The 20,255-nt window shown below is 49.2% G+C and overlaps 1 protein-coding gene and 1 non-coding gene across 2 annotated transcripts; both read right to left on the bottom strand.

Moving 5' to 3' along the window:
* Positions 1 to 1,357: 1,357 nt before the first annotated feature.
* On the bottom strand, positions 1,358 to 1,430 carry TRNAR-CCG (transfer RNA arginine (anticodon CCG)). Its single transcript has one exon. It is a non-coding gene; the product is annotated as a tRNA-Arg (tRNA).
* An 11,017-nt stretch (positions 1,431 to 12,447) lies between these two features.
* On the bottom strand, positions 12,448 to 18,274 carry ERP27 (endoplasmic reticulum protein 27). Its single transcript, XM_075286760.1, has 7 exons — positions 18,178 to 18,274; positions 15,099 to 15,190; positions 14,879 to 15,016; positions 14,411 to 14,527; positions 13,942 to 14,067; positions 12,682 to 12,873; positions 12,448 to 12,480 (listed from the first exon to the last, which is right to left on the bottom strand). Exons 1-7 carry the CDS (start codon positions 18,272 to 18,274, stop codon positions 12,448 to 12,450), a joined length of 795 nt encoding a protein of 264 aa, XP_075142861.1.
* Positions 18,275 to 20,255: the final 1,981 nt, after the last annotated feature.

A 20,255-nucleotide genomic window follows, 5' to 3' on the forward strand; every position in this document is an offset into this window, starting at 1 on the left:
TTGCCTTATATCTGATTTCTGGGCCGGTGATCGGGGGTCAGTGAGGAGACTTTGGGGTTCAGGTTATTCTGGTCACTGCAGTATTTGCTCTGGTTTCAGTATAAATAATAATATTCCACTCTGTTTCCCGCTGTGCGGCGGCTGCGGATGGTGGGAGTGATACCATTAATAACCTGCACATTTCCTCTGGGGTCCTGTTCTTGGCACCGCTCGTCCACCACCCACTTTGGGGAGAAGCGTTGCCCCCGGCTCTAGGCTGTGAGTCAAACATCCGTGTGCGCGCTGGCATCCTCTCCGGTTCCTTCAGGTCACTCACACAGAACGCTGTTTATGTCTTATTTATTCGCTCCTCCACCTTGAGCAGATCTTGGACCAGGACGCCGCAGATGGAAGGAATTAAAGGCGAGGAGAAAATATCTGGAGACAGGTCGATGGCGAGGCCGATGATACAGGAACATAATGGACTCTTATATAAATGGGAAAACTCGGGGGAGGGGATAGCAACCGGCCGTGAAGACCCCAGACCAAGAAATAGCTGAAAGGGTTAATAACAAGGAGAACTGAAGGAAGTTACAAATAAAGAATCTCCTCTAAAATGGATTGTCACTTTTTGGTAAATCTGACAAGTAAATGAGCAGATATACAGCGGGGGAGGGGAATCACTGTCTATGTACACAGATTAACCACTCAGTAGTCTAGGAAAGCTGAGTGACAACCCTTAAAAACGCTGTATTGGCAGCCATATTGGTTGTTAGACCGGGGTTTCAATTGCAGACGCAACTAGCACAGTGTCCGAAGACGGCGCCAAAACTGACTGGGGTGAGTTATAGATTTCAAGGGTAGGTCAGCACAGTCTCCTGAAATCCTCTGTACAGCTGTGACCCTGCTCCTTCACTATGTAACACTCACCCTGTGACCTCCTCTATAAGATGAGCACACTCCTCCCCTGACATACTCTGTGCTGCTGTGACCCTGCTCCTCTCACACTCCTCTCCTGTGACCATAGAGCAGGCAGTGTATATTCATTCTATATACTACTACTCCTATCATCCAGTAAGGTCACATGACACCCTTGTAGTAGGCGGGACTATGCAGATAAAATAAATCCAATATCCTAATTTTTGCCCTTACAGTCATTTCCCATGATGCCTCATGTCCGTCCTCCTCTGTCCAGTCTCTCCTGCCCTGGGTGGGGCTTGTGGTGGGTGTGTCTTCCTAGGGGGGGAGGGGCACTAAACCTTTGTATTATTAAATGACACATCAGACAGGTCACATCTATTATCAGTTATTAATGACACAAGAATTCTCCGGAATGTTCCTTATTTATTGTTTATATTTTACAAATTATTAAAACTTGCGACCCAGGTGGGACTTGAACCCACAATCTCCAGCTCCGGAGGCTGGCGCCTTATCCATTAGGCCACTGGGCCAGCTGCATGTGAGGGAGGGTCTGCACTGTGTGACACTCACCAGGAACCATAGTGAGCGAAATAATTGATACTGTAATGTAAAATAGTCTGCTACTACCCCAGATTTACCACAGTGACTGATAATACTCCAGATTTATCACAGTGACTGATACTACACCAGATTTATCACAGTGACTGATACTACACCAGATTTATCAGAGTGACTGACAGGGCCGCCGATAGGCCAGTACTACTGCTACTGGCGTCAGGGGCCCGGCCAAATTTTAAAATGGGGGGGGGGGGGGGGGGGGGGGCGGGCCCCCTGGCGCCGGCAGCAGTCATTATATGTCCTGTTTCAACTCAGATCTGCGTCCAGAGGACGCAGATCTGAGTTGAGCACATAACGCGGCTGAAGCGAGGAGCTGACACAGGTCAGCTCCTCGCTTCGCCGCTGCCGCCTGTCTCGCTGACACATATGCGGCTGAAGCGAGGAGCTGACCTGTGTCAGCTCCTCACTTCGCCGCTGCCGCCTCTCTCGGTGACACATATGAGGCTGAGCCGGAACCTGGCTCAGCCGCATATGTGTCAGCGAGAGAGGCGGCAGCGGCGAAGCGAGGAGCTGACACAGGTCAGCTCCTCGCTTCAGCCGCATATGTGTCAGCGAGAGAGACACCCAGCGGCGAAGCGTGGAGCTGACCCGTGTCAGCTCCTTCCTTCAGCCGCATGTGTCAGCGAGAGAGACGCGCAGAGAGCGGCGAGGGAGCGGAGGAGAAGGTAAGTTTAATGTGGAGGTGGAACGTGAATCTGGGAGCAGATGAAGGAGAGGACGGCATGACACTGGGGCAGATGAAGGGACGGCATGACACTGTGGGGACATGAATCTGGGGGCAGAGATGGAGAGGACATGAATCTGGGGGCAGAGATGGAGGGGGGACATGAATCTGGGGGCAGAGATGGAGGGGGGACATGAATCTGGGGGCAGAGATGGAGGGGGGACATGAATCTGGGGGCAGAGATGGAGGGGGGACATGAATCTGGGGGCAGAGATGGAGGGGGGACATGAATCTGGGGGCAGAGATGGAGGGGGGACATGAATCTGGGGGCAGAGATGGAGGGGGGACATGAATCTGGGGGCAGAGATGGAGGGGGGACATGAATCTGGGGGCAGAGATGTGGGGACATGAATCTGGGGGCAGAGATGGAGGGGGGACATGAATCTGGGGGCAGAGATGGAGGGGGGACATGAATCTGGGGGCAGAGATGGAGGGGGGACATGAATCTGGGGGCAGAGATGGAGGGGGGACATGAATCTGGGGGCAGAGATGGAGGGGACATGAAACTGGGGCAGATGAAGGGTGTATATGAAACTGGGGGAGAGATAGAGGGGGGACATATAATTTACGGGTGACTGTAGGAGGATTATACTGTGTGCGGGCACATGAAAAATTAACGAGTGGGCGGAGTCAACACAAAAGTGGGCGGGGCTAAATTTGCTGCGGCGCACTAAGCGCGCCACACATTTTGTCCATCTTTTAGTTCTTCAAAAGTTGGGAGGTATGGAGATGGGGGGACATGAATCTGGGGGCAGAGATGGAGGGACATGAATCTGTGGGCAGAAATGTGGGGACATGAATCTGGGGGCAGATGAAGGGTGTATATGAAGCTAGGGGAGAGACGGAGGGGGACATATAATTTATGGGTGACTGTAGGAGGATTATACAGTGCGCGGGCAAATAGAAAATTAATGAGTGGGCGGAGTCACCATAACAGTGGGTGGGGCTAAATTTCCCGCGGCGCGCAAAGCGAAAATGGCAGGGGAGGGGGGGGGGGGCCCAGACACTTAGGCTGTATGGGGCCCCAAAATTCCTGATGGCGGCCCTGGTGACTGATACTACAACAGATTTCTCACAGTGACTGATACTACTCCAGATGTATCACAGTGGCTGATACTACAGTAGATTTATCATAGTGACTGATACTGTGCCACATTTGTCAAAGTGACTAACGCTACACCAAATTCATCATAGTGACTAAAACCACACCAGATTTATCACAGTGACTGACACTACACCAGATATATCACAGTGACTTTTACTACACCAGCTTTAGCTCAGTGATAATACTACACCAGATTTATCACAGTGATTTCTACTACACCAGATTAATCACAGTTACTGATGCTACACTAGATTTATCTCAGTGACTGATGCTGGATGATAAATCTGACATATCTTTACATTGTCTAGTCTATGTTTATGCCACCTTTTAATTGGTTCAATTTGTACCAGAATTTTTGACGCTATTTTAGCACATTTAAGCCACGCCCCAAACTACATTGTACCAAAATATTTTTGCCTCTGTCTAGTTGTAAGAGTAAATCTGGGCGATTTTGAAGGTACCTTTGTGGATTCACCTTCTTCTATATAGGGATACAAGTATACATGTATTATTATTTTCTAGCTTCCCCTCCATCCCGACCACATGTTATTTTTTTCATTACTGACAACCACACCTTTAAAGCTAGGATGACATAACACCGCATTGTCACTGTACAGCAGCGTACATAATATTGGTGAATGTGGTTGTGCGGTGACTTACAAGGCTCTGAGTGCACAACTCCGCTATGTTCATTACCATTGGCTGCATAGTGGTGCACAACCAAAAGTTGCCATTTAACCCTTGCCTAATGCCTAGTGAAACAGAGCGGGGCCCTTGTTGTCATTATGAGTCGGGCCTGTACACCAGAGATCTGGATCACTTGTCCTGTGATGTTTCTGGTCAATCCCTTTAAGTCTCCCCACGGCCGCCTCTGCTCCTGATTCCGTCTTTCGTGTTTCCCCCGTTACATGGAAATGAGATTTAGCCACATAAAAGCAAACACTGCGGCTGATTTCATTTCCATCGTCCTCCGCCCGGGAGAAGGAATTCGCTGTCCTAATGTTCCATGAAGGAATGGCTGGAACACCGCCAACGTTGAGTCCGACCGCCCCGTCTGTCTGCGCGAGCAACAGAATCATCGGCTCCAGATTGTCGTAAACGGTCTGAGCAATGTCACAATCAGGAGCAGGATCGGGGCGTTAGAGCTCTTAAAGGGACCCGGCCTAATATCAGGGCATCTGTGCAATGTCTGGGGGTACAATGTAACAAGTCGTGGAGAAATCAGACGACAAGAAAACTAAGCCCCACCCCCTGGACCTCTTACAAATAGGAATATCACATGACCACTGTGAGACGGACAAGAGGGAGGGGCATAAGGGCCACAATTCTTTCCGGCAAATTTAACTGCAGAAGCTTTTCAGTTCAGAACTCTAGGAAAGCTGGGTGGCAGCCATGTTATCTGTGTATCAGATGATTCAGATGTAGGAGGGCGCCATCAATAACAGGAAAGGAGAAGACGATATTTTTAGCTTTCCCTAATAATAATTGTCAGATGTTACAGAGTTGCGCACACGCCGCGGTGACTCACACAGCAGGGGGCAGTAAGCCGCAGTCATGGCCTCCGGGGCCAGTGGGTTTACTCCACAGGAAGGACACATGGCTTCCAGCAAATATAAATCCTCCTCTATTAGTTACATCTGTTCCTGGGAAAGCTGGGTGACTGGAAAGCAGTCTGGTCATTATCAAGCCTCAGTGTTGGTTGTCGCCCAGTCCTAAAGGTGATTCTGCAGAATTGTTTGACAATACAACCTCATAAAGACGCAAATGTGCCATTCCGAAGTATTGGAAAGCTGAGTGACAAGCAAAACTGCAACAGACGAGAGAAGTAAGACAGTTCAGTATATGACAATACAGTCCCGAATAACTAGGAGGATCTGCTGGTCAGGACTGCAGAAAAGCTGGGAGAGATGATGTCAGACTGGTAATCACTCAGCTTTCCCAAAGAGAGACAGAACATAAATGTATTAAGGTAAGTCTGTCCCAGCTTTCGTGGATTTCTGAATAACAAATCCATCTAGTTTTATATCGTGCCCCATTCCATATCGCTGCAACACGAGGCAGATTGATTATTCCATATTGGGCACCCAACTTTCCAGGATTGTAGATAATGAACAGCTGAGAATAATATTGGATAGGCAGTAGATTATATCTGGTCGCGGTCAGTGAATGGAAACATGTCTGGAAGAGCCTGGAGGCAAAGGTGACAGTGTGTGTCAGGGCAGGTAGAGGGCGCTGTGTACGGGGAGCAGAAAAATCTGAGGGGGCGCTAAAATCTGAGGGGGCGCTAAAATCTGAGGGGGCGCTAAAATCTGAGGGGGCGCTCCACTGCTAATAAGCTGCAGATGACTGGTGAATATACAGTAGACTCTGGCTTGATCCTGTTTTCTTCCAACCTGCTGCCTGTGAGACGCCTTCCCCGCTGCAGAACATTCCTCTATATTGTGACATTATTATCCCGTGTTCACACATGGCAGAGGCTCCAGATGGAATCCGTCCTGTGATATTCGAGGCTCCCGGTGACGGCTCCATGTTGTGTCTCCTCCATAAGAAGGGAACCGAGAAGACATCGGAAATTACAGCCAAGAGCACAAACCCAATATATAACACAAGTGACCAATTTGGAATTTGTCTAACTAGAATGGCCGCCGCGCATAAATTATTCTAATACAGAAGAAAAGCAGAAGGAACCGGAGAGGAGACAGAGAAAAGAGACATTTCTAATCACTGTCCATCTCATCTTCTGGGCGTCCTCACATTTGGTGATCCTCCAGGCAGACGACATCATGTATACTGGGTCACCACTGAGGCACACCATGTATTACCCTGTACTGTGACATCACTGTGTGTATTATCTCTGTACTGTGACATCACTGTGTGTATTATCCTGTACTGTGACATCACTGTGTGTATTATCTCTGTACTGTGACATCACTGTGTGTATTATCCTGTACTGTGACATCACTGTGTGTATTATCCCTGTACTGTGACATCACTGTGTGTATTATCCTGTACTGTGACATCACTGTGTGTATTATCCTGTACTGTGACATCACTGTGTGTATTACCCCTGTACTGTGACATCACTGTGTGTATTATCCTGTACTGTGACATCACTGTGTGTATTATCTCTGTACTGTGACATCACTGTGTGTATTATCCTGTACTGTGACATCACTGTGTGTATTATCTCTGTACTGTGACATCACTGTGTGTATTATCCTGTACTGTGACATCACTGTGTGTATTATCCTGTACTGTGACATCACTGTGTGTATTATCTCTGTACTGTGACGTCACTGTGTGTATTATCTCTGTACTGTGACATCACTGTGTGTATTATCTCTGTACTGTGACATCACTGTGTGTATTATCTCTGTACTGTGACATCACTGTGTGTATTATCTCTGTACTGTGACGTCACTGTGTGTATTATCCTGTACTGTGACATCACTGTGTGTATTATCTCTGTACTGTGACATCACTGTGTGTATTATCCTGTACTGTTACATCACTGTGTGTATTATCTCTGTACTGTGACATCATTGTGTGTATTATCCCTGTACTGTGACATCACTGTGTGTATTATCCTGTACTGTGACATCACTGTGTGTATTATCCCTGTACTGTGACATCACTGTGTGTATTATCCTGTACTGTGACATCACTGTGTGTATTATCTCTGTACTGTGACATCACTGTGTGTATTATCTCTGTACTGTGACATCACTGTGTGTATTATCCTGTACTGTGACATCACTGTGTGTATTATCCTGTACTGTGACATCACTGTGTGTATTATCCTGTACTGTGACATCACTGTGTGTATTATCCTGTACTGTGACATCACTGTGTGTATTATCCTGTACTGTGACATCACTGTGTGTATTATCCTGTACTGTGACATCACTGTGTGTATTATCCTGTACTGTGACATCACTGTGTGTATTATCCTGTACTGTGACATCACTGTGTGTATTATCTCTGTACTGTGACATCACTGTGTGTATTATCTCTGTACTGTGACATCACTGTGTGTATTATCCTGTACTGTGACATCACTGTGTGTATTATCTCTGTACTGTGACATCACTGTGTGTATTATCCTGTACTGTGACATCACTGTGTGTATTATCTCTGTACTGTGACATCACTGTGTGTATTATCTCTGTACTGTGACATCACTGTGTGTATTATCTCTGTACTGTGACATCACTGTGTGTATTATCCTGTACTGTGACATCACTGTGTGTATTATCCTGTACTGTGACATCACTGTGTGTATTATCTCTGTACTGTGACATCACTGTGTGTATTATCTCTGTACTGTGACATCACTGTGTGTATTATCTCTGTACTGTGACATCACTGTGTGTATTATCCTGTACTGTGACATCACTGTGTGTATTATCCTGTACTGTGACATCACTGTGTGTATTATCTCTGTACTGTGACATCACTGTGTGTATTATCCTGTACTGTGACATCACTGTGTGTATTATCCCTGTACTGTGACATCACTGTGTGTATTATCCTGTACTGTGACATCACTGTGTGTATTATCTCTGTACTGTGACATCACTGTGTGTATTATCTCTGTACTGTGACGTCACTGTGTGTATTATCCTGTACTGTGACATCACTGTGTGTATTATCTCTGTACTGTGACATCACTGTGTGTATTATCTCTGTACTGTGACATCACTGTGTGTATTATCCTGTACTGTGACATCACTGTGTGTATTATCTCTGTACTGTGACATCACTGTGTGTATTATCTCTGTACTGTGACATCACTGTGTGTATTATCTCTGTACTGTGACATCACTGTGTGTATTATCCTGTACTGTGACATCACTGTGTGTATTATCTCTGTACTGTGACATCACTGTGTGTATTATCTCTGTACTGTTGCTCCGGCCGCCTGTGACTTATCATTAGCATCAGCCATATGCCAGGCGGCTATCAGGTGAGGGGTCAGCAGGGTGCACCAAGTGGCTCCCAGAATAGTAGCCCGGCCTGCTGCCTGTGGCTCGGGGATTTGTCTGTGGTGTCTGATATTTCCGCAGTGAATATTAATAAGACGAGCGCACACAGCGCCATTGTCCACAAATACTCTGCTGTAAACCTGTGACCCTGAGAACCGCCGACCCCGGTGCTCTATAAACACTGAATATTTATCCCTGGCCCTGGAGAATCGCCCGGCTCTGCTACATCAGCAAAGCCAAAACTAACTGAGGAGCCCGGCTAGTAAGTCATAAGACCTCAGTGTTTGCTGGCAGGATTCTGTGTCTGGTTCATCCAGAGCTGCCTGGTTCATTGATATCATGCTAGGACTAGAGATGAGCAAATTGAAGCTGATGAAGTTGAATTTGATCAGATTTTCAGGAAATATTCAGTTTGCATTACACATGTTAGGACAAGAGGCAAGGAAGTCTGGGAACGCGGGATCACCCACAATGCCGTGTGCAGCCAATCAGCAGCCAGCCGGCCCTGTGATGTCACAGCCCTATAAATACCGTCCGCCATCTTGGATTCAGGTATTTCACATTGTACTTAGTGCAGGGAGAGACATCAGCAGGCGCCGGGGAAAGTGGGAGAACATGTAAGAAAACTGAAGTGTATGGAAAGGACAGGGAGGGATTCATACAGAATAGTGAAGCAGAACAGGGATCATGTGGGGAGTTACAATCCTACTGCCCCCCTGCTGCACTGACTGCAGTAATTCAGATTATTGGGGTCTTATCAGTCCTTGTGCGCTACAGTTTTATGTTGTAAAGACTCGGCGAATATTAGTGGGGAAAATATAAGGGGCTTATTCACCGTGTCGAAGGGAGAAAATTACAGGAATCTCTGTTGTGCATTAGTGGCTTAAAAAAACGATTTCTTCAGGCTCCCTGCCCCAGCTACTATAATACTGCCACATACAGATGCCAAGTCCTCCTTCTTATAGCCGCCATCATCAGCGGGAACTGTTTATGCCACCCATCCCCCCTCTCTGTCCCGGGGTCACTCTGTGGCCTCCTAAGGCTGCTGCTATCTCCCTTCTCTGTCCTGAGGTCACTCTGTGGCCTCCTCATGCTGCTGCCACCTCCCCTCTCTGTCACCGGTCACTCTGTGGCCTCCTCATGCTGCTGCCACCTCCCCTCTCTGTCCCGGGGTCACTCTGTAGCCCCCTAAGGCTGCTTCCACCTCCCCTCTCTGTCACCGGTCACTCTGTGGCCTCCTCATGCTGCTGCCACCTCCCCTCTCTGTCCCGGGGTCACTCTGTAGCCTCCTCATGCTGCTGCCACCTCCCCTCTCTGTCCCGGGGTCACTCTGTGTCCTCCTAAGGCTGCTGCCACCTCCCCTCTCTGTCACCGGGTCACTCTGTGTCCTCCTAAGGCTGCTTCCACCTCCCCTCTCTGTCACCGGGTCACTCTGTGGCCTCCTAAGGCTGCTGCTATCTCCCTTCGCTGTCCTTGGGTCACTCTGTAGCCTCCTCAGGCTGCTGCCACCTCCCCTCTCTGTCACCGGGTCACTCTGTAGCCTCCTTAGGCTGCTGCCACCTCCCCTCTCTGTCACCGGGTCACTCTGTAGCCTCCTTAGGCTGCTGCCACCTCCCCTCTCTGTCCTGGGGTCACTCTGTAGCCCCCTAAGGCTGCTTACACCTCCCCTCTCTGTCACCGGGTCACTCTGTAGCCTCCTAAGGCTGCTGCCACCTCCCCTCTCTGTCACCGGGTCACTCTGTGGCCTCCTAAGGCTGTTTTCACCTCCCCTCTCTGTCCTGGGGTCATTCTGTAGCCCCCTAAGGCTGCTTCCACCTCCCCTCTCTGTCACCGGGTCACTCTGTAGCCTCCTCAGGCTGCTGCCTCCTCCCTTCTCTGTCCTGGGGTCACTCTGTAGCCTCCTAAGGCTTCTGCCACCTCCCCTCTCTGTCACCGGGTCACTCTGTGGCCTCCTAAGGCTGCTGCCACCTCCCCTCTCTGTCCTGGGGTCATTCTGTAGCCCCCTAAGGCTGCTTCCACCTCCCCTCTCTGTCACCGGGTCACTCTGTGGCCTCCTAAGGCTGCTGCTATCTCCCTTCGCTGTCCTTGGGTCACTCTGTAGCCTCCTCAGGCTGCTGCCACCTCCCTTCGCTGTCCTTGGGTCACGCTGTAGCCTCCTCAGGCTGCTGCCACCTCCCTTCGCTGTGCTTGGGTCACTCTGTGGCCTCCTCATGCTGCTGCTATCTCCCCTCTCTGTCACCGGGTCACTCTGTAGCATCCTCAGGCTGCTGCCACCTCCCTTCGCTGTCCTTGGGTCACGCTGTAGCCTCCTAAGGCTTCTGCCACCTCCCCTCTCTGTCCCGGGGTCACTCTGTAGCCTCCTCAGGCTGCTGCCACCTCCCTTCGCTGTCCTTGGGTCACGCTGTAGCCTCCTCATGCTGCTGCCACCTCCCTTCGCTGTGCTTGGGTCACTCTGTGGCCTCCTCAGGCTGCTGCCACCTCCCCTCTCTGTCACCGGTCACTCTGTGGCCTCCTCAGGCTGCTGCCACCTCCCCTTTCTGTCACCGGTCACTCTGTGGCCTCCTCATGCTGCTGCTATCTCCCCTCCTAAGGCTGCTGCTATCTCCCTTCGCTGTCCTTGGGTCACGCTGTAGCCTCCTCATGCTGCTGCCACCTCCCTTCGCTGTGCTTGGGTCACTCTGTGGCCTCCTCAGGCTGCTGCCACCTCCCCTCTCTGTCACCGGTCACTCTGTGGCCTCCTCAGGCTGCTGCCACCTCCCCTCTCTGTCACCGGTCACTCTGTGGCCTCCTCAGGCTACTGCCACCTCCCCTCTCTGTCACCGGTCACTCTGTGGCCTCCTCATGCTGCTGCCACCTCCCCTCTCTGTCACCGGTCACTCTGTGGCCTCCTCAGGCTGCTGCCACCTCCCCTCTCTGTCACCGGTCACTCTGTGGCCTCCTCAGGCTGCTGCCACCTCCCCTCTCTGTCACCGGTCACTCTGTGGCCTCCTCAGGCTGCTGCCACCTCCCCTCTCTGTCACCGGTCACTCTGTGGCCTCCTCAGGCTGCTGCCACCTCCCCTCTCTGTCACCGGTCACTCTGTGGCCTCCTCAGGCTGCTGCCACCTCCCCTCTCTGTCACCGGTCACTCTGTGGCCTCCTCAGACTGCTGCCACCTCCCCTCTCTGTCACCGGTCACTCTGTGGCCTCCTCATGCTGCTGCCACCTCCCCTGTCTGTCACCGGTCACTCTGTGGCCTCCTCAGACTGCTGCCACCTCCCCTGTCTGTCACCGGTCACTCTGTGGCCTCCTCATGCTGCTGCCACCTCCCCTCTCTGTCACCGGTCACTCTGTGGCCTCCTCAGACTGCTGCCACCTCCCCTCTCTGTCACCGGTCACTCTGTGGCCTCCTCATGCTGCTGCCACCTCCCCTCTCTGTCACCGGTCACTCTGTGGCCTCCTCAGACTGCTGCCACCTCCCCTCTCTGTGGCCTCCTCAGGCTGCTGCCACCTCCCCTCTCTGTCACCGGTCACTCTGTGGCCTCCTCAGGCTGCTGCCACCTCCCCTCTCTGTCACCGGTCACTCTGTGGCCTCCTCAGGCTGCTGCCACCTCCCCTCTCTGTCACCGGTCACTCTGTGGCCTCCTCAGGCTGCTGCCACCTCCCCTCTCTGTCACCGGTCACTCTGTGGCCTCCTCAGGCTGCTGCCACCTCCCCTCTCTGTCACCGGTCACTCTGTGGCCTCCTCAGGCTGCTGCTATCTCCCCTCCTAAGGCTTCTGCTATCTCCCTTCTCTGTCCTGGGGACACTCTGTAGCTCTGTATCCTAAGCTGTGCTTCCCTCTAGTGTGCGCCCCTGGTACTGCAGGACACACATCACCATTATTCTTATAGCGCCATCATACTCCGCAGCGCGGTACACACATTGTCACTCACATACACGGCTCACAATCTACATTCACTATCAGGATGTCTTTGGAGTTTGGGAGAAAAACTGGAGGAACTGGCCAAGTGCAGGAGGACATACAAACGCCACACAGAACACTAGGGGTTAATGACAAAATTTTTTTCCATAAACAAAGTTTTATTTTAAAATCGTAAAAACGTAAAATGAAGGAAAAAAATAAAAGTGTAAACGTCACAATTCTGTCTTCACGTTGTCGGACTCGTCCTGGAAGAGAAGGAGATTTCTGTCAGTAGATCAGCAGGCCCCTCCCCCTCTGAGCCCCCTCAGTCACATGATCTGAGTGGTAGGAGTCCAGGGGGCGGGGCCTGTAGCCCTCTCATCTCTGAGAGCTGTCTATTGGATGAGTATTTGGGGCTCCCCTTTAAGCCTCGCTGTCACCCCCTGTACCCAGTGACTACTCACCGCCTCTCCGGACAGGAAATCTAAGCAGAACGTCTTCACGCTCTCGGCGGTTATTTCACCGGATTCCTTGAAGCGTTTCCTCTTTGTTTCGGTGTCGATTATGGAGATGAGCGGGAGGTCGCTTCTCTTCAGCCTGAAGAACCCGACAATCTTCTGGTTACTTCTCATGTCCACATCGATCTTCACAAACAGAACCTGAAATAATGGAGGTGAAGCGAGGAAGCCATTACTGATAATGTGCGCCAAGAGCAGCTAGTCATGTCTGCTCTGACATCCCATGTAATGTCTCTGGATCAACTATTCATGTCTGCTCTGTCATCACATGTAATCCCTGAATGATCGGCTAGTCATGTCTGCTCTGTCATCACATGTAGTCCTTGAATGATCGGCTAGTCATGTCTGCTCTGTGATCACATGTAGTCCTTGAATGATCAGCTAGTCATGTCTGCTCTGTGATCACATGTAATGTCTCTGGATCAATTAGTCATGTCTGCTCTGTCATCACACGTAATGTCTCTGGATCAACTAGTCATGTCTGCTCTGTCATCACATGTAATCCCTGAATGATCGGCTAGTCATGTCTGCTCTGTGATCACATGTAGTCCTTGAATGATCGGCTAGTCATGTCTGCTCTGTGATCACATGTAATGTCTCTGGATCAATTAGTCATGTCTGCTCTGTCATCACATGTAATCCCTGAATGATCAGCTAGTCATGTCTGCTCTGTCATCACATGTAATTCCTGAGTGATCGGTTAGTCATGCCTGCTCTGTGATCACATGTAATCCCTGAATGATCGGCTAGTCATGCCGGCTCTGTGATCACATGTAATACCTGAATGATCGGCTAATCATGTCTGCTCTGTGATCACATGTAATGTCTCTGGATCAACTAGTCATGTCTGCTCTGTGGTCATATGTAAAGTCTATGGATCAACTAGTCATGCCTGCTCTATCATCACATGTAATCCCTGAGTGATCGGCTAGTCACGTCTGCTCTGTGATCACATGTAATGTCTCTGGATCAACTAGTCATGTCTGGTCTGTCATCACATGTAGTCCCTGCATGATCGGCTAGTCATGTCTGCTCTGTATTTAGTGGGGTTATATAGGACTCTATTCACCCTGCGGGGGGCGCTATAGGGAGACATGAACCTTTGCATGTTATGTGTTAATATCTACAGTTTCTCTGGTCCGTGTATTCTGGGGTGTACAGACACCTGCGTGCTGTGATTTTCGGGGTGTGGGTATATTTGGAACTCACCTGCCCCCGGAGTTCCTTTGCCACTTTCCGTAACTCCTTCATTATTTCTTCGTGTCCTTCCACATTATCGTGCGTGAAGAAGAGCAGGTGGACTTGGACTTTGCTGGCGATAAGTCCGATGGCCGTCTGAAGAGAAACAGAGACAGCGCGAACTACAACTCTCATAGTCAGGGGATAGATCTGCCACTTCTATACAGGCCTCTGTGCTTCCATGCTAACAGACTACATACAAGCCCCGTGTAGTCTGACGCTGCCGTCGTCTGTCACTTCCCTCCCACAATCCACGACTAATCGCCCTAATTGTACTAATTGTGATTTATCAGCGTTTATTACTGTGCGGACTATAAGGGGCTGCAAAACCCAATTTATTAAGAGTCTCCGTGTGCGGGCCATGAAAGACGGCGGCGGCGGACAAGACGCGCGACCGTAACAAGACTGCCCTGTATCTGACCACAAGCAGAGGCCTTACCATGGGGTTGTAGTCGGTGACCAGTCTGAGCTCGTTGATTGTAAGGAATCGGTAAAGTTTTGCAGTATTAAGTTCTGGGGTCTCGTCCACCACTAAATCGTCACGGAAATTATCTGCCTGAAACCAGTGAGAAAAAAATAACGTCATTTTTCTTTTCATTTTTTAAGTCACAACCAAAGCTGCATTCACAATTCATTCACAACCAGAGCTGCATTCACAATTCATTCACAACCAGAGCTGCATTCACAATTCATTCACAACCAGAGCTGCATTCACAATTCTGCATAATCCTAAACCGTAAGGAAAAACATAATCTACTCTGTGCACTACTGAACCAGCAGGGGGCAGCGCTGAGATCTGACAGCGAGGGAGCAAAGAATTGCAACATTGTACATAGAAAGTATATAATAATAATAATAGTAACAATAATATTGTAGCAATAATATATAATAATAACACGCTCATTACCTGCCTGAAGATGGTTATGGCGTTGCTCCGTATCTTGTAGTGTTTCAGGACGTCTTGGCTGGTCGTCAGCCCGTAGTCCCATTCAGGATGGTTTTTTACAAGGGTATTAAAATACTCAAATTCCGGCAGCTCCGGATCCTGCGAGAACAGAAGAGTCAGGAAAATAAGATCCCACCAAAATATCCAACACAAACACCAAGAGAGCGGAGAGCGAACTCACCACGAAAAAACCGACAACGGCGATATCAGTGGAATCAACAAAGGCTTTAGCAGAAGGAACATCCGGTAATATGACAGCGCCCCTCTGAGGAACTGGAGGGAAAACAAGAAGAGAGACTCAGATACTGAAGAGAAGAACAAAGATGTCATCAAATGTAATCCAGAAGATGGAAAAACCACCAGATATCATTCACCAGAGAAAAGTGTGAAGACCCTGAACAAGCAGGAAGATGGCAGAATAGTGAGTGCAGCTCTGGAGTATAATACAGGATAAGTAATGTAATGTATGTACACAGTGACTGCACCAGCGGAATAGTGAGCGCAGCTCTGGAGTATAATACAGGATAAGTAATGTAATGTATGTGCACAGTGACTGCACCAGCGGAATAGTGAGCGCAGCTCTGGAGTATAATACAGGATAAGTAATGTAATGTATGTACACAGTGACTGCACCAGCAGAATAGTGAGCGCAGCTCTGGAGTATAATACAGGATAAGTAATGTAATGTATGTACACAGTGACTGCACCAGCAGAATAGTGAACGCAGCTCTGGAGTATAATACAGGAGAAGTCATGTAATGTATGTACACAGTGACTGCACCAGCAGAATAGTGAGCGCAGCTCTGGAGTATAATACAGGATAAGTAATGTAATGTATGTACACAGTGACTGCACCAGCAGAATAGTGAGCGCAGCTCTGGAGTATAATACAGGATAAGTAATGTAATGTATGTACACAGTGACTGCACCAGCAGAATAGTGAGCGCAGCTCTGGAGTATAATACAGGATAAGTAATGTAATGTATGTACACAGTGACTGCACCAGCAGAATAGTGAGCGCAGCTCTGGAGTATAATACAGGATAAGTAATGTAATGTATGTACACAGTGACTGCACCAGCAGAATAGTGAGCGCAGCTCTGGAGTATAATACAGGATAAGTAATGTAATGTATGTACACAGTGACTGCACCAGCAGAATAGTGAGCGCAGCTCTGGAGTATAATACAGGATAAGTAATGTAATGTATGTACACAGTGACTGTACCAGCAGAATAGTGAGCGCAGCTCTGGGGTATAATACAGGATAAGTAATGTAATGTATGTACACAGTGACTGTACCAGCAGAATAGTGAGCACAGCTCTGGAGTATAATACAGGATAAGTAATGTATGTACACAGTGACTGCACCAGCAGAATAGTGAGCGCAGCTCTGGAGTATAATACAGGATAAGTAATGTAATGTATGTACACAGTGACTGCACCAGCGGAATAGTGAGCGCAGCTCTGGAGTATAATACAGGATAAGTAATGTAATGTATGTACACAGTGACCAGCAGAATAGTGAGCGCAGCTCTGGAGTATAATACAGGATAAGTAATGTAATGTTATTCTTGCCCGGACATTATATCGGGGATGACACAGGAGCGGTTACATCTGATGTTTCTTTCTCTGCAGATGATACTTTGTTATCTTGGGGATTATTAACGTCTTGGGTATAAACATTTGTGGAAACTTTTACAATCTCCGGTCTCTGGGTCTTTTGCTGCTGGTTCGGTCTCTGGGGACTCCTGGTAGATAATAAGCCCCCGGTGACTCTCCCCTTGGGGTCTTCACTTGGTTTTGGTTTAATGATGATAATTATATTAATTACCATTTTCCACCCGGGACATTACAGCAGAGATCGGTGTCTTCCACCTGACGTTCGCAGCTCTGAGAGTCACCTGAGAAGCAGAACAGCTGCTATTTACCCTACAACACAGCGGAGACATGGGGGGGGGGGGGGGGACGACTTCTGGCCAAATCCGACGCCATTCATAACTAATATTTTTACTGAAGTTTAAGGAAAACTTTTTTTGTCATTTCTAATAAAATATAAAAAATGGAAAGATTTTAAATCTATAAATTTTTAGAAAAAATTTCCTACCAAAAATGAAATTGAGAATTGTAAGAATGAATCAGAGTCCCGGAGACATTGGCGGGTACAAGACGATTCCTGGGACCAGGCGCAGGTTACTGTGACGCTGATGTGGAGGGTTCGGGGGGCGGCAGATGATATTTGGGATGTCTGAAGAGTCTCTTAAAATTGGCACAAAAAGAAAGTCAATGCTGTAAATTTGCCACTTTTTGGGAGCCTGGTGGACTCTACAGACCTACAACTGCTCTCCATGGAAAGGGAAGGTCCCTGATCCTGTGTCCACATGTCGGCCCGGACCCCGTGGTCAGCATTGCCCTTTGAGACATCGGCAGTTATCAGTCTGTTCTAAGGAACCTAAAGGCATTGAACCTGTTACTGGTGAATTGTCTCTTCCATTGACTTCTATAGGACGGTGCTGGAGACCGCAAGGACACAATGATGTACAAGGACAGAGAGGACACAATGATGTACAAGGACAGAGAGGACACAACGATGTACAGGGACAGAGAGGACACAATGATGTACAAGGACAGAGAGGACACAATGATGTACAAGGACAGAGAGGACACAACGATGTACAAGGACAGAGAGGACACAATGATGTACAGGGACAGAGAGGACACAACGATGTACAGGGACAGAGAGGACACAACGATGTACAGGGACAGAGAGGACACAACGATGTACAGGGACAGAGAGGACACAACGATGTACAGGGACAGAGAGGACACAACGATGTACAGGGACAGAGAGGACACAACGATGTACAGGGACAGAGAGGACACAACGATGTACAGGGACAGAGAGGACACAACGATGTACAGGGACAGAGAGGACACAACGATGTACAGGGACAGAGAGGACACAACGATGTACAGGGACAGAGAGGACACAACGATGTACAGGGACAGAGAGGACACAACGATGTACAGGGACAGAGAGGACACAACGATGTACAGGGACAGAGAGGACACAACGATGTACAGGGACAGAGAGGACACAACGATGTACAGGGACAGAGAGGACACAACGATGTACAGGGACAGAGAGGACACAACGATATACAAGGTGCCTTTATGCTACACCACATGCAGTTATGTCCAGTGAAGGGTAATATCCTGGCGGTCCCATCTCTATCCCCCCTTACAGTCACAGCAGGACTCACCTTCAATTTCGGTGGCGTTACCAGTTTCTGTAGCCAGAGAAATATTCACTAAAAGGAGAAGCAATGAAGCTGTGATAGAGCAGGAGGGTCGTGTCATTGTGTCCCCCGGCGGCGTCCTCTCTGCTGTGCGGTGCTGGAGTCTTGTAGTGAAGTGATGACGACTTGTTCAGCGAGGCTGTAAAGATGACGTGAGGCTCCGAGGCCTGAGAACCGCACACCTGCCACCACTGATAAGGGATCCCGGTCATCGGAGCTGGAACGTGTCCTTGGATCCTCGTCCCAGGTCCTGCCATGGCCGGTGGTTATAGGGAAAGGTCAGAATGTCATGTGGACACGTTAGAAGAATATAATATTAGAAAACCGCAGGAGCCAGAACCAGCTGGTGCATGAGTGTGTACAGATATGAAGGACACCAGGGCAAAGAGTATGGGGGTATGGCCGAATGTAGGGAACAAGAGGGTGCGGGATGTGTTATAGGACGCACTGATATGGTCAATAACTTTGCAGAAAAGTCTCATTTAATAGATCATGTGATTTTGGACCAGAATGTAATGCACTTTATGTAAAATGTTGCTCTTCTCTGGCTGCAAAACTTCTAAAAAGTTCCAGCCACTCTTGCTGATTTGCAGTTCACCCCCTGGTGCTAGGGAATCTCTGTCTTTAAAAATCAGCAAATACAAAATAGGAACAAAGTGAGGTGAGGGGGAAGGGCAGGTCTCTCGTCACAGCCTCTACATGTTTATAGCTTTCCCTGTATCTACACTGCTCAGAGAGGAGTCTGCAGCTTCTCACTATCTACGTCTGACTAGCTCCTTGTGATATTGATGGGATGTCAGATAACTGGCAAAATGATGGTGATGGGGAGGGCAGAGGAGATGGATGAGGGAGGAGATGTAGAGAGATGAAGACCTGCAGCTCTATAGCTTAGGGTGAGAAATGTAAAATGTATTCTATAGGACTGATACAGACTGGTGACCGCTGTAGTGACTGGTACAGACTGGAGACATCGGTGTAGTGACTGGTACAGACTGGAGACATCGGTGTAGTGACTGGAGACATCGCTGTAGTGACTGGTACAGACTGGTGACATCGGCGTAGTGACTGGTACAGACTGGTGACATCGGCGTAGTGACTGGTACAGACTGGAGACATCGGCGTAGTGACTGGTACAGACTGGTGACATCGGCGTAGTGACTGGTACAGACTGGAGACATCGGCGTAGTGACTGGTACAGACTGGAGACATCGGTGTAGTGACTGGTACAGACTGGAGACAGCGGTGTAGTGACTGGTACAGACTGGTGACATCGCTGTAGTGACTGGTACAGACTGGTGACATCGGCGTAGTGACTGGTACAGACTGGAGACATCGGTGTAGTGACTGGTACAGACTGGAGACAGCGGTGTAGTGACTGGTACAGACTGGTGACATCGCTGTAGTGACTGGTACAGACTGGTGACATCGGCGTAGTGACTGGTACAGACTGGAGACATCGGTGTAGTGACTGGTACAGACTGGAGACAGCGGTGTAGTGACTGGTACAGACTGGTGACATCGCTGTAGTGACTGGTACAGACTGGAGACATCGCTGTAGTGACTGGTACAGGTATAGACATCGGTGTAGTGACTGGTACAGACTGGTGACATCGGTGTAGTGACTGGTACAGACTGGTGACATTGGTGTAGTGACTGGTACAGACTGGAGACATCGGTGTAGTGACTGGTACAGACTGGAGACATCGGTGTAGTGACTGGTACAGACTGGAGACATCGGCGTAGTGACTGGTACAGACTGGTGACATCGCTGTAGTGACTGGTACAGACTGGTGACATCGCTGTAGTGACTGGTACAGACTGGTGACATCGCTGTAGTGACTGGTACAGACTGGTGACATCGGCGTAGTGACTGGTACAGACTGGAGACATCGGTGTAGTGACTGGTACAGACTGGTGACACCGGTGTAGTGACTGGTACAGACTGGTGACATCGGTGTAGTGACTGGTACAGACTGGTGACCGCTGTAGTGACTGGTACAGACTGGAGACATCGGTGTAGTGACTGGTACAGACTGGAGACA

This window comes from Leptodactylus fuscus, chromosome 9 (genome assembly GCF_031893055.1).
Source record: "Leptodactylus fuscus isolate aLepFus1 chromosome 9, aLepFus1.hap2, whole genome shotgun sequence".
Classification (NCBI taxonomy): Eukaryota; Metazoa; Chordata; class Amphibia; order Anura; family Leptodactylidae; genus Leptodactylus; species Leptodactylus fuscus.